We start from the raw sequence: 14851 nt of genomic DNA, 5'->3' as shown, positions 1-14851 counted from the left end.
AACTCAGTCCTAGTCCTAAATTTCTGCAAATCCTAAACCCATTTAATGAAAGTTAGCCTCCAACTATGATTTGCAAGGTGAGCTGCTCAGACACTACATCTACAAACCATGGGCCATTAAAAGCAAAAAAAAAAAAAAACATTCTGAATGCCTAGGGCAGATCATTTACTGAGGGAGGATTGAAGCAATTAATTGGGAAGGCAAAGAAACAGCAGAGACATGACATTTGCTCCAAGCACCTTCAAAGATCACATGATATTTATTGCAAACCAACCCATCATTAGTACAGAAAATAGAATTAAGCTCTCCTTTGGCTCTTTCCGGCGGCCAGCTGAGATAGAAGGCAGCACAGTTATGACTTCAGAGGGACCGGTCCCCAAGAGACAGGAAGTTGGGCTCTCTGAGGGCCACACCCACTCCTATAGCAGGGGATCCACCTGTAGCAGCATCTCAAGGCAAGGCTGAAAGAGAGAAGGAAGGGGTACTTTATGCCTGTCACCATCACTACACTCAGAAACAGAACCTCCGAAACGGGGTTCCATCACAAATGAGTAATTAAAATTAGCCTCTGGTGTCTGTCTGAATTTCTGTATGGCACCTACAGGTTGGGGTACTTTATAAATTAAAAAGGCAAGCAAGGATGTGTTATCAGAGAGTCCAAACTTTTATAAAAAGCCAGTTCTCTTCCGATTAAGGATGTTCAGAGTTAAAAAAAAACCAAGTTCAATTCAGGAATGTTGCACCAGCTGTTGACCAATGTCGATTTTTTTGTTTTAAACTACAAACTTCACAACTCTACAGGTATCTGAAAGCCCCATTAGCTGGGGAGGATGGAAGTGACAAACTGAAACGGTGGGACAAACCAGGCGGGAAGAAGCTGCCCTACAAGTCAGATAATCAGCTTCTGCAATGAGTTTTTCTTTAACATGAGAACATGGATTCTTCTCATGTACCAATGCCTAGTATTTAATCTTTGAAGACATCTAATGGATTTCTTTTATTCTTTCAACGGCTTGTGTACCATGGAAGATGACACACTTTTAGCCTCCTGGGGTTTGTAAAATGAACGTTTATTTTCATCCTCCCAGAATGGAGTAGCAATTACAACCATTATATAAATCTACAGCACAGCCACATTAGGAGCATCCTTTCATTTCTTGCTAAATGTTATGAAAAGTTCTAGGCACACTTAAGGGGAGGAAACCCAACAGAACCCAAAGGACTGGGCTCTGTTATGATGAGGGATCTGGGAGGAGGCCCCAAGGGATGGTACATGTCCCTTTTAGACTATTATAAATGACTGAAGGTTTGTTCTTTCTTACAAAACATCAACATTCAGGGTTGGAGCGATATGCTCATTTATTGGCAGTAATTTCAGGAGAAAGGTCTGTATCTAGTCAATAACAAAAACACGAAGACTTAAACACTGCTGACCATTTACTTAGCTTGCTAAAAACAGCAAGGTGGGGAATATCACGAAAAGAGGCCTATCACAGGCTAGGATCTTGAATGTTAAGTAGAACTCCCATGATCCAATACTGTATAGCTCTAAAACTGACATGCATCCAACAGAACTGGGGACTGCTATTATTTGAGAGTTTTCAAGGGACATCTGGCTGGCCGCTGCTGGAGACAAGGCTGGACAGCGACACAGCTCTTGCATCCTTTATTTTCATTTTTAATGAGAAGATGGCTCAACAGTAAAAAGAATCCAAGGGATGACTCATCAGTCAATAGCCCCTGCTTCTACCTCCGGGTGCTTGGAAACCTCATACATAAAATCTTAGGAAATGTGGGGCAGCATGAAGCCTTGATCTGGAGGCTCAGTATGAAGGAGATTCAACTGAATCGACCTTTTGCTTTAATTGTCAAGTCAAATGCATTCAAATTGGTGAGGCAATTCAGAAAGCTTTAATATCTGCACAAAAAGTGGTTTCCCTCCCCCCACGCAAAAGGAAAAAAAGCCCTAATTTGGAAAATTGAATTGACACAACTTGACACTTTGAACTGAATGGATCAAACTGACAAACCAAATCAAAGCCAATCTGCGCCTGCAAAAGGAAGTGAGCTGGCATAGCAAAGTGGTTTAGGTGCTGGGCTTGGACTGAAACCCAGGTTCAAGCCCAGTCCTGGTTATGGAGTTCACTAGAGGATTTTGGGAAAGTCATTCCTTCTCAGCCCAACCTACATCACAGAGTTGTGGTTTGGGAAATAAAATAATGGAAGACCCCCTATGAGTATCTTTGAGATCAGGAAGACCTGTGCAATAAATTGAATAAAGGAAACTACTTTCTGGTCTTTTTGCCTTCTTCACAAGACAATCAATGTGCATGTTTATATGATAGCTCAGGCATGCTTTACTTATTTCTGGATGTTCTCTTCCAGTTTAAAGACAGCAGATTTTAGGGCTTGATTTTGGCTGTGTTAAAAAAAGAAAGTCGCTATGAACCACAATGAGTGCATGTTTTGATTCCCTGCTGCATGCAGAGCCAAGAAAATCTGATTTCAGTGCTCAAGGGTTTAATAAATCAAAGCAGATTTGCATTTATTTCCTTTATTTTTGCAGGAAAAATAAATTGAGGCCTTTGGAAGAATCTGAAAGATGATGGCAAGGATTGGGCAAAAAGGCAGGAGAGGAAAGACAAGTGGGCTACAGTGACAGGGAGAATAAAGCTGGGATCCAGTGACTTTTCTTCCTTTTCTCTAGGGAGCCATGAACAAGTGTGAAATTCCCATATCAACGTCCATCAGTAAAAGCTATAAACAAGGACTGTTCTCTCAACTGGCCCATTAATCTATTAAATGTGTTGGATTCTTTTAAGTTATGGGGACACAATTAATTGAATATTGATACCAATCTGCCCCAAACATCCACCACTTAAATCCTCTGCAGCTCTTCTTTCCACACTAATATTTTTCCATGAAGAAAGGGAAGAAATCTCTAAGAGATCTACTTATATGGAAGAAAATAAGGGGTCTGTTTTGGAGCATAACTGGGGTAGAAAACAGAACCTATTTCCATCTTCGCTCCCACCCCACCCAAAATCCTGGGTTTTACTAATTAGTCTCACTACAATATAACTAAACACTGGAAGATGAAGACTTAAAAGGGAACAGAATTTGTTATCTTAGAAATCAAACGCAAAAAGGTCCTTATGCCTTCAAAACTTGGATTTCTAACTTTACAAGCAGTATCTGGTGATAGTTCAGAAGGCCTAGATTGGGAGGGGATGCAGAGCTGTGTAGCTCTTTCTTATCTCAACAGAATAGAAGTTCTAGAGGACTGGAGGGTGCCTGCAAATTTGGGAATCTTGCACAAGTTATGGCATCTTGCTTTGTATACAGCACCACTTTACTTCACATACCCTTTTTCCTTACCAAAACCACCCAAGAGCTCAGATCCGCCCGGTCTCCTTCAACTTAGCAACCAGGTCTTCCACTGTTTCCACCTTGACTCCAGCCTTGCGCTGAGGAGGATCTTCCACACTCAGAGTCTTCACCCGAGGAGTAAGATCCACACCAAGATCAGATGGCTTCACCACCTCAATTTTTTTCTTTTTGGCTTTCTGTGAAAGAGGATTGGAATGGGGAACAATTAACCAATCGCTGTCCAGTTTTGCTGGAGAGTTTGTTCTTTTGTAGTTTTATGACCTGCCATTCCTGGAATGCTGAGCAGCAACAGTAGTGGGGCAGTCAAAGCTTCTGTGCAAAGCTGCAGCTCCCCTTTTGTTACTTGAGCACTTTGCTTCTAGCGCTTACAGATGTCAATACAGTCTCAAGCAACTGAATGCAAACTCTGCAACAAAGATATACACGTTGCTCAGGGTGGAAAGCATTGGAAAAGGTAAGGTGAGGACAAATTAAATTCAAAGGCTATTTCACTTCTATTGAACAATAAAATTAAATTGTTAAATACAATGATAGCCTTATTGAGGGGGGTTACAGCTTTCCTTTGGGACGTATTCAATGTTTCAGTTCAGGAACAGTTTTTGGAAGGACCTTGATGCCACTGTCAAAGTGTTCTATGTGCATCCCATGGACTTCAAGTTCTACCTTTCTCTTCTACAGAGCCATGGAGCTTCAAGAAGACGCCCTGCTCTCAGCTCAGGCAAGTCCTTCTCTTAACCTAAAGCTGTGCACCCACTTAAACGGTTGGCTGGAGCAGGAAAGGAGCGGCCAAGTAGGGAAGAGGTGTCAGGATCCTACCATGATGTTGGGCAGAGTTGCATAACGAGGCTCATTCAGTCGCAAATCGGCAGTCACCACCGCAGGCAGCTTCAGGCGCACTGTCTCTAGACCCCCGTCAATTTCACGCTCAACCTTCAGCCAGTCCCCCTCCACGCTTACTTCTGAAGCAAACGTTCCCTGCCGAGGGAAAAGAAGAGCTGCTTCATTAAAAGCAGGGCAGGTGTGATTTGTCCCAAATGGAAACTCCTTAAACTAGTGCTCTGTTAGCTGACAGGGAGCTATGTTCGTTGCGCCCACCTCAAAATGTTTAGCAGCCTTTTCAAACCAACCCAATTTAAAACAATTCTAAGCCACACGTGGGGATTGAGAGACAATACTTATTTGCCTCCGCATAGATGAGATGGCTTATGACAGTGCCATCTTCAAACTCCAGGCACAGTGGCAACACACCAATCTGAGCATTTAAGTTCTGACAACACGACACATCCTAGAATTAAAATACCCTAAAGCAGAGGCTGCCAGACTCTGATGTAGCTGCGAGGGCTCCAAGCGACAGGCATCGTGCCTGTCGCCCCACCAAGGAAAAAGCCACAGCAAAGCAGGTCATAGCCAGGAAACCAGTGAATCATGTGAAGGCCTGCACACTTCATCTGCCCTTGAATCCATTGTCAAGCAGGCAGAGATCGCTGTGACCATCTCTCTGGAAATGTGACCATTGTGCAAGCATAAAATTCAACCTAGACACCAACAACTTTTGCCTGCACGCTGATTAGACCACAAATCCAGCCAAGTACAAAAAAAAGGAGTTCCAGTGAAGGGTTATTCCTCTTGCAGGGTGAAGAAAACATGACCGATGGACTAACTGCCTTTAATATAAGGCAGAGAGATTTCTACCCCAAACGAACAAAAAAGATTTATATCCTGGAGTCGTAGGAAGCAGGAGAGATATACATTTTTGTATCAACCAGTCGAGCTAAGCAAGTAGGCAGTGAATGCATGAGCGAAAGTGAAATGTCATCTCAAAGGACCAAGTTTTCTACGCAAGCCCCAGATTTTCGAGAACAATTCCTGCTTTTCCACATCAACTTTCTTAGAACTACACTGGCCAGCTGGGAGCTGAAAGAGCAGAATCCTGCGCCTCTGCCAACAGGCTGCTGTATTTCACCGCTGGGCAGGGAAAAGCGTTACACTGAGCGCAGAGACTATTCCAGCCTCTCTGCCAGCCTCCCCGGCTTCCTTGTCTTCCTTGACTACAAGACAATTTGTTCCAGGACATCAAGGTAACAGGCTACCACTCAACTCCCCAACTGAATGTTTCACTCACTGGAGCAAAGGAAACAACTATCAACTTTTAAGCACACAGGCCCAAACGGGGAGGCTTCTCATTTACCTGAGGCCAGTCAAGAAATGCTGCAGTCATCTGCCCTGTCTGATTACAGTCATCATCGATGGCCTGAGGTGGGGAAAAAAAGGGGGGAGGGGGAGGGAAGGTCACATAAAAGACAAGGAAGCATTGCTGGTCTCACAGGCTAATTTCCCCCCCAATAATCACAGGGGAATATGTACTACAAAGAAGACTACTATGTGTGGATGACTGGCTTCATTGCAAAACCTTGCTTGGGAATGTTGATTCAGGATCACAAGAATACTTATGTGCGCACACAAATAAACACACCTTTCCAATTCAAGGCAGAGCTGGTTTGGCTTTTCTACCTCCATGCCGCCCTTTCCTTCTGAACAAAGTCATCGGCCGCAACGTGAAACAAAAGCAGAAACACTGGCGCTCAGTAACGGTGTGACAAAATCAGGTCCCCTATTCAGGGTCGGAAGCAGAGGCTTCAGCTAGTGCAGGACAAAATGGTGGCATCTTTCACCGTTCCCCTTCTGAAGTCCCGAATGGCTCTTAACCCAGCTTTCCAGCTATCAAGGGGGCCTGCATAAGCCTTGCTGGATCAGCTCCAGTCCTGCATTTTCTTGGAACTCTTATCAGCTTTGCAAGACTGAACTCTGCTTCCTCTGGCCTCAGGCCGGAGGGGCTTGGCCCTTTCGGCATCGGCCTCTCCTTGCTTGCCACGTGTCTCAGCTGAGCAATGGAGCCCATTTCCTTGTCCAGGCTCATTTTATCACATTGGAAATGCACATGCTCCCTGCCCTGTTGCTATCCAAACTTTCTGTTCTGACTTTTAGAATGCCAGCTTGTTGGGAACTTTGGCCTTTTGCCTTCTCCAAAATGTTAAGGGCTAGAAATATGGCCTTGGCTGAAGATAGCCAAAGATTCAGAACACAATTTATTTCCGCACAGTATCTTTATCTGTGCCAAACACAGCCCATCCCCTCCTTTTCTCTCACCTGCTTCCCTAGCAGCAGAAGATTGACACCTTCCTTCTTGGCAAGTGCTGCCAGGATCTTTGAAACCTGGAAGGGGGTGAGGCTCTCGTAGTCTTTTGCAGGAATCTCCACGTGAAGCCCCCGGTCAGCTCCCATTGCAAGGGCTGTGCGGATTGTCTCCTGCAGATGCAACAACCACTGAAAGAGGAGGTCTCTGAACATCGTTGCTTCCCCGGGGTTTCTAAAAGTCTAGTTTGGTCTAGAGCTGCTGTCTAGCCTAGAGTTCTCCTGTTTTGAAGCACTCTGCAGCCACTGCCTTATGACAACTGGGGAACCATGTAAGAGCTTGGTAGTTTTCATAACCCAGTCCTCACCCCAAAGCATGATAGGATGCTTTTATTTCAGCCAACTTTGGATAGCTAGAGGAAGATAGGTTAAAGACAGATAACCATCACATTGTAGCTGCCCTGAGCCCTTAAGACAGGGAATGTGTTAACGCAGTGTTTTTTCAAACTTGGCAACTTTAAGATGTGTGGACTTCAACTCCCAGAATTCCCCAGCCAGCATGCTTGAAAAAGTGTTTTAAAAAACACTGCTTTAAACCCAATTATGCGAAACAATACACAGACATCTACCAAGGGCCTTGAGGATTCCCTGGTAGGGCTGCCTCATATCCTCAGTAACAGCAATACTGGAATTCAAAGCAATATGTGTTGAACTATCTTATTTCACCTTCACAACCACCCTCAGGGCAGTGCAGGCTGAAAATAATGACTAAGTTAAGACTGTCCAATGAACACCATGGTTAAGTGGAACCCAGATCTCTCTTGACTCTATTTAACACCGTGCTTGCATTTATATGCCCGCAAATGCCTTATTAGGAGTAGAAGCAACACCATGTCTCTTGCATTTTTATACATACATCAAGAGCATCCTATGAAAATCTGTATGCCCAACTTCTGCTCCAGAACCGCATTCCCACTATGGATGGAAAACAGATCAACAAAATGAGGGAGGAGAGTGTGGGAAGCTGTACAGAAAGAACCTGTGACTGTTCACTCTGGAGAACAGCCCCACCAGTTCGCCCAAGGTGCAAAGCATTTCTAAGATAAGCCGCCACTACACTGGTCCCCATTCACAAATCAGATCTATTCACTTCACTAGCAACAGACATCATAACTAACATAAAAGAAACAATATTATCCTAAAGAAGCTTCAAAGCAAAGGCTGAGATTTAACGTGGGCGTGTGTCTCCCACTAGCACATCTATTCCCTATATTTTGTCATTTGGTGGAAATGCTGTCCATATGGAATATTTATCTTAGCCTGAGCAGAAAGAAAATTGATGTGATGTTTTAATGATGTACGATGCTAGCATGAATGAACCGGAGATTGCTTTTCCAGCGTTGTTGATAGCAACAGTTAGAGCATCTGTGGGGAAGGGGATGCCTCCCCACTGGGAACATAGCCAAGGTACAAGACACATCCGTATCAGATGCACAGAAGCTGCTGAGCTAGCGGTTGTAAAGGCAACCCTGAGCCAGGCAGGCCTTTATATTACAAGAGAAAATAACCAGTAGCAGAAGGGAAGGCAGCCTTAGAAATCTCTTTTTTCTCCCTTCCCTCCTTAATCTCTGAGACTAAGGGATATCAGCAGCAGACTGAAGCCTGGGGAAGGGAAGGGCTGTGAAAAATAAATAAATAAATAAATACATAAATAAGACTATGAGAGCAACCCAGCAAGTGAAGGTCATCAGGAAGTAGGAGCAGCAGTGCAGAAAATAACTGGTGACGGTGGAGCTGTCAGGAAGCCGCGCTGACAGAAAATAGAATAGAGCCAGGTCTGGCGGGGGGGGGGGGGGAGAAAGGAGGCATAGCTGAATCAGGTACTGGCATAAGCCGAAGCTTACACACAGAAAGACACTATCAAAAAAGCTTGGGGCGCAGACAACAGGTGCACCATCTTTGACTGCATACAGTCTGTGTTCCAAACTGCACTTAGCTATACAGCTGTTTCAGGCTGCAAACTTGAGCACCTAGCTAGGAGTTTAGCCCCAATGATCAGGGCAAGAGAAACTTCTGAATATGTATGCATAACGTTGCACCATTAGCAGCTTTAAGAGAGTTGCCACCTCTCAGACTGTATCTTTTTCGCAGATACGAACTGGAAACCCTGGAACGTATTGCCATCTCAGGCTTCCGAGGTGATGAGAAAGTGTATGTGCTGAAAAAGACAAAATCTCTTTTCAACACCACCATTAATGAGCCTTTGCATTTGGGCTGGCCCTAGAACAGAAAGGAGCAGAACATACGTTCCTTCTCTTTGTTGACTGCTGGGTGAAGTTCAATAGAAAGCAAACCAGCCTTTGTCAAATTATTATAAAAAAGCAACAAGAAGGTTCTCTCTATAAGCTTTCGCGCTCAAATGCAATATTAAATTTGCATGTGCAAGTCTCTCTAAGGCATAATTCACTCCTGGAGCTGATTTCTATCCTCTGAATTACCATTTGACACTAGCGCCACCCCCAAGCAACTATTTTGCAACTGGTTCTTACTGGTAGATGTCATGATTATTATTATTTTTTTTTTAAAAAGCCCTCTCTTTGCTTGCCTTGGATCTGTTGTAAGGCACAAACATATTCCAGGCAGAATCCCTTAATTGCCAAGGCTTGTTTTACTCTCTTCTGTGCCTCAGACTAGAAAGCCTCACTAAATGCACACGTCAACCCAGTCGTAATCTCAACTGCTCTCTCCACCCTGTCTTGAACAAGCTTCAAGCTACTCTTCCCCGCTGCTTTAGTCATTGTCCCGTATTTGGAGAGAAAGAAGTATGTCACTGATGCCTCTGACACAGTGCACCCAAGTCCGTCACCAAGTTCTCCCATGTGCAGCTGGCGCCGCCTGGTGGCCACCAGGCCCTTTGGAGAAGCTAAGCCAGTCCCATCTCTTCTCCCTTCGTACTCAGCTAGGTAAAGCCACTGATTCGGAGCTCATTCTTTTGACCTCCATCCACTCAACTGCTTTGCATGAAAGCAGGAAGGAATCCGAGCTCGTTTCTGGCAAAAATGGGTGAAATGCATTTGGAAGGAGTGCTTGTAACCTCCAGGGTCAGAAAGGTGAGATACACTAAGCTAAGCCCAGCCCGCCCAGCCCCTTGAGATGAGTAATGTTTATTTCATAGAATTAGAAAGTTGGAGAAGGTCATCCGAGCCACTGAGCTCAACTGCCTGCTAGTACAGGACTCCAGAACACTGTAAATCTCCCCAAACGATGGTTGCTTGAACAGGTCCAGTGAAGGTTACTTTACCCCTTTGCTAGGTAAGTAATTCCTGTTGATTTCTCAGAAGTTCAACCGAATCCTGCTTGCTAGCAACTTAGGTCTTCTATTCTGTACCCTGAACTCTGCAACAGCAGATAACAGGTTGTGCCTTCTTGGGTATTTGAGGAATAATAATGCATCACTTCTTAGGCTAAACGTATCTAGCTCTCCCAAAGGCCTAGTTTCCAGTCCTCTGATCACCCTCATTGCCATTCTCTGGACCTGTTCCAGTTTGCCTGGATGGTTCTTAAAAGTCCGATGCCCAGAAATAGGCACGGCACAGGGTCCAAGGATACAGAGGAGCTATTATTTCTGGTGCTTTGGGGATTTTTATTGCTGCATCCTAACTTGTGTATGCCTTTCTGCATTTACGTCACAGTGCTGACTCATATTCCGCCTGTCACGATTCCAAGTCGTATACGGTATCACTGAGTCATGCATCCCCCAGCTGATTCCTACGCATTTGATTTTTTTTCTTTCAAGTCCCTAACTTCAACCTGTTTTCAGCCTACGTCTTGAAACTATTTATATATACCTGATCATTAATATGCAAAGTATTTTATCCTATTCAAGCCCTTCTTGATCTGAAATACAGCAGCATAAGGGACCCGGAGTAAAACACGCAGAATAAACGTCTTATTAAGATTTGTGGAAAATAAAGACTTACACCCACCCATCTTACTAAGAAGCACTGTTGCACAAATGAAGCAGGAGCTCTGAAATATTTATCTGAATTACCTGACCAAATACTTTGCAGTCTCTTCTATCCCAGAAATAAACATATAATTTTGGAAAATGCATATGAGGGAATAATAATAAACTTATGAATAAAAATGGTCCTAAAACCTCTGATTATTGACCACAATATTCATCCAGTACATTCTTTTAACATATAGGATTTTCAGAATTTTAATTCAGCACCAAATGTTGTTTATTCATTCAGTCGCTTCCGACTCTTCATGACTTCATGGACCAGCCCACACCAGAGCTTCCTGTCGGTCGTCAACACCCCCAGCTCCCCCAGGGACGAGTCCGTCACCTCTAGAATATCATCCATCCATCTTGCCCTTGGTCGGCCCCTCTTTCTTTTGCCTTCCACTCTCCCCAGCATCAGCACCTTCTCCAGGGTGTCCTGTCTTCTCATTATGTGGCCAAAGTATTTCAGTTTTGCCTTTAATATCATTCCCTCAAGTGAGCAGTCTGGCTTTATTTCCTGGAGGATGGACTGGTTTGATCTTCTTGCAGTCCAAGGCACTCTCAGAATTTTCCTCCAACACCACAGTTCAAAAGCATCTATCTTCCTTCGCTCAGCCTTCCTTATGGTCCAGCTCTCGCAGCCTTATGTTACTACGGGGAACACCATTGCTTTAACTATGTGGACCTTTGTTGTCAGTGTGATGTCTCTGCTCTTAACTATTTTATTGAGATTTGTCATTGCTCTTCTCCCAAGGATTAAATGTCTTCTGATTTCCTGACTGCAGTCAGCATCTGTAGTAATCTTCGCACCTAGAAATACAAAGTCTTTCACTGCCTCTACGTTTTCTCCATTTGCCAGTTATCAATCAAGCTGGTTGCCATAATCTTGGTTTTTTTGAGGTTTAGCTGCAAGCCAGCTTTTGCACTTTCTTCTTTCACCTTCATCATAAGGCTCCTCAGTTCCTCTTCGCTTTCAGCCATCAAAGTGGTATCATCTGCATATCTGAGATTGTTAATGTTTCTTCCAGCAATTTTAACCCCAGCCTTGGATTCCTCAAGCCAAGCACGTCGCATGATGTGTTCTGCATACAAGTTGAATAGGTAGGGTGAGAGTATACAGCCCTGCCGTACTCCTTTCCCAATCTTAAACCAGTCCGTTGTTCTGTGGTCTGTTCTTACCGTTGCTACTTGGTTGTTATACAGATTCCTCAGGAGGCAGACAAGATGACTTGGCATCCCCATACCACCAAGAACTTGCCACAATTTGTTATGGTCCACACAGTCAAAGGCTTTACAATAGTCAGTAAAACAGAAACAGATATTTTTCAGCACCAAATATTATACAAATAAAAGACTGATGGGCCACACTGAAAAGAATTACAGAAGTTTCAGAGCATAATGTTCAGTTTTCAGGTATTTTTTTAGATTTAGACTTTTCTTTTTTAGATTTATTATTATTTATTATTAAACAAGATGGGCTAAGGCCCCACATGGTATTGAACTAAAGAATTCCTATTTAGTGGGCAAAATAGACCAAACTACATGCAGTTATTCTTCAAGAAACACAGTAGGCACTTGCTTCTCCTGCTGCTCAAGGGAAAGCACTCTCACCTGGCACTGCTGTGGGCCGCAGCTTACAGCAACTACCTCGGAGACAAGTTTCTTCTCCTTGAGACGCACAGCCTCTTCTACAGCGATCTCACAGAATGGGTTCATTGAGTGCTTGACCCCATCGGTCACCACCCCTGAGTTGTCTGGTTTTACCCGCACCTGCAAAGGAGACAATCTGTTAAAGAGGCACCCCGGGGAAATACAGAACTAGGGAGCAACTTTTTGAGAACATTTCCAGTTCATTAGGACAGTGTTTCTCAACCTCAGCAACTCTACGATGTATGGAGCTCAACTCCCAGAATCCCCCATGCTGGCTGGGGAACTCCGAAAGCTGAGTTCCACACATCTTAGAGTTGCTGAAGTTGAGAAACACTGCTTTAGCAGAATGAGATTTAAGTGAATGCAGCTTTGTCTCTCCCAAGGAAGACAAACCACACATTTTACCAGCAAATTGACTTCTGGAGAGAAGTCAACTAATCAGTAGTTTAATTTCACCAGATCTCAGATCAACTAGGCATACACAATGCACAGTACCTTGAAGATCTCTGTTAAATTAACCGAGAATAAATTTCTTAGGCAAGACTCTATTTCCATGTGTCATGTGTCAGTTTGCCAGAAACACATAATTCTGGTGTACAGAACTTCAGAGCCGATTCATCTAATTGCATTATTTTAGCCCAAAAGTCAATGCTGTCAAATTTCCAAAGAGACACACGATACTTTTTTTGTTTTACTATGGAAATAAAAGTATCTTTTTTAAAAAGGCAGCACAAATGGTAGATGGGGAGAATTGGAGTGAACGTCAAAACTTATCTCCATCTTCCCCTTCTCATTACCTATTGTGCATTGACACAACATCCCTAAGCAAGAGCCACAATGTGCAAGTATGAGAGATGTGGCACATTAAAAAAAAAACCCAAAATGTATGGACTTCAACCAATTTTGCTGGCTGGGGAATTCTGGGAGTTGAAGTCCACACATCTTAAGGTTCCCAAGGTTGAGAAACACTGCTATAAGCACTACAGTATATACTGCGGCATGCAGATATATCCTGTGGCAACACCAGCTGTGGGGTAGGTTGGTCTCAAATATAGCAAGTGGCTTAAAGTTACCTCCACGGTGGCTAGAGAGGAAAAGGACCAGATATTTAAGTTCAAATGCATTCTCAGCCACCGTGGAGGTTCCCTGGGTAACTTTAAGCCACTTGCTATATTTGAGACCAACCTACCCCACAGCTGGTGTTGCCACAGGATATATCTGCACGCCACAGGATATACTGTAGTGCTTATAGCAGTGTTTCTCAACCTTGGGAACCTTAAGATGTGTGGACTTCAACTCCCAGAATTCCCCAGCCAGCAAAATGCTGGCTGGGGAATTCTGGGGGTTCAAGTCCACACATCTTAAGTTCCCAAGGTTGAGAAACACTGGCTTATAGTGTTGGACTGAGACCAAGAGACCTGGAATTCAAGTGCCCACCCAGTTGAGAAGCTCCCCTGATGACTTGAGGCCAGCCACCCCAGCCTACTCCACAGGACTGTTTGTGGTGGGGATAAAATAGGATTTGGGACTATATTATATTCTCAAGAGGAAGAGCAGGGAATAAAGCAACATCTTAAATCAGAGACGGAGTGCAAGAAAGAATCTGCTCTATCTTTTCATCAAGTTAGCAATCCCCAAAAGCAGGGAATCAAAAAGACTTAAAAGCATTCGCAGGAGACTAAGGTCTGCCCTCATTCTTTCTTAAATCTTCTTCACAAACACGGCCTATTTTCTGAGGTTCCAAGTCCAGCCTTCCCCAACCCGCAGTTAGAAGTACAGACCCCAGGATTCCTAGCCAGCAGAGTGAAGAGGAATTCTGGGGGTCCATAACAGGAGACGGCACCGTGCTATCTGTCAGGTGATGGATGGGGGACCACCAGGAGACCCCACGGCTATGGCAACCCTAGGAGGAAGGCCGCGGCAAACCGGTTCCGCATTCTTGCCGAGGAAGCAGGGGCTTGACGGGAGGGAGATTTTATATAGCCTGTGAAGGCCGAATTCAGGAGCATCTGCACCGGCCTGGGGGCATACGGCGGGTCCTAATAACCGCAGACAGGAAACAGGTGCAGATGCTCCTGACAGGTGCCGTTTCGAGGTGCACGACCCGGGCGTCGGGGAGGAGGAGAACCCAAAGGCCCCGGCAGCGCGCACCTTAACGGCATAGTCAATGACCCGCTTCACTCCAACCATCGCCCTCAGCCCCGCCGCCGCCATCTTCCCCCTCTTGCAGTCAGCGGCTCCGCCCACCCATGCGCGTGCATCGCGCTCACTCTCTCTCGCGCTCCCGCTCTCTCTTTCTCCGCCCACTCTATCGGCTCAGCCAATCCGAGGAAGCGGCAGGGGCCAATAACCGGAGCTCCCAGTTAGACGTTGGGTTGGACTCGCGCTACAACTTCATGGGAGGGAAAACGAAAGGGGAGCGCGCCAAGGGAATGACTGGCGAAACGGCGCAGCCAATCATAGAGGGCTTCTGCACATGGCGGAGGGCGGGGGAAGAGGACTGTGACCACCCCTCCGGCCAATCGTTCTCCGCCCCGAGAAAGGGCAACCAATAGGAAGCCAGGCTTTTCTCCGCCTCTGCGGTGAAGGAGACTTTGTCCCAGGATGTGGGCGAGAGGAGAGAATTGTGTCGGGTCTCTCGGAGGGCGGCTGGTGCTGCACCTGCTTCAT

At 45.0% G+C, this 14851-nt stretch overlaps 1 protein-coding gene across 1 annotated transcript; it reads right to left on the bottom strand.

The window, feature by feature from the left end:
* Positions 1 to 225: 225 nt before the first annotated feature.
* On the bottom strand, positions 226 to 14477 carry ETFB (electron transfer flavoprotein subunit beta). Its single transcript, XM_063311651.1, has 7 exons — positions 14333 to 14477; positions 12143 to 12301; positions 6538 to 6696; positions 5579 to 5641; positions 4207 to 4365; positions 3379 to 3566; positions 226 to 461 (listed from the first exon to the last, which is right to left on the bottom strand). Exons 1-6 carry the CDS (start codon positions 14393 to 14395, stop codon positions 3396 to 3398), a joined length of 774 nt encoding a protein of 257 aa, XP_063167721.1. The 5' UTR covers positions 14396 to 14477; the 3' UTR covers positions 226 to 461; positions 3379 to 3395.
* Positions 14478 to 14851: the final 374 nt, after the last annotated feature.

The sequence above is a fragment of the Candoia aspera genome, chromosome 10, assembly GCF_035149785.1.
Source record: "Candoia aspera isolate rCanAsp1 chromosome 10, rCanAsp1.hap2, whole genome shotgun sequence".
Taxonomy (NCBI): Eukaryota; Metazoa; Chordata; class Lepidosauria; order Squamata; family Boidae; genus Candoia; species Candoia aspera.
Note: the sequence above shows the minus strand (reverse complement) of the source record. Positions and strands in the feature narration are given on the sequence as shown.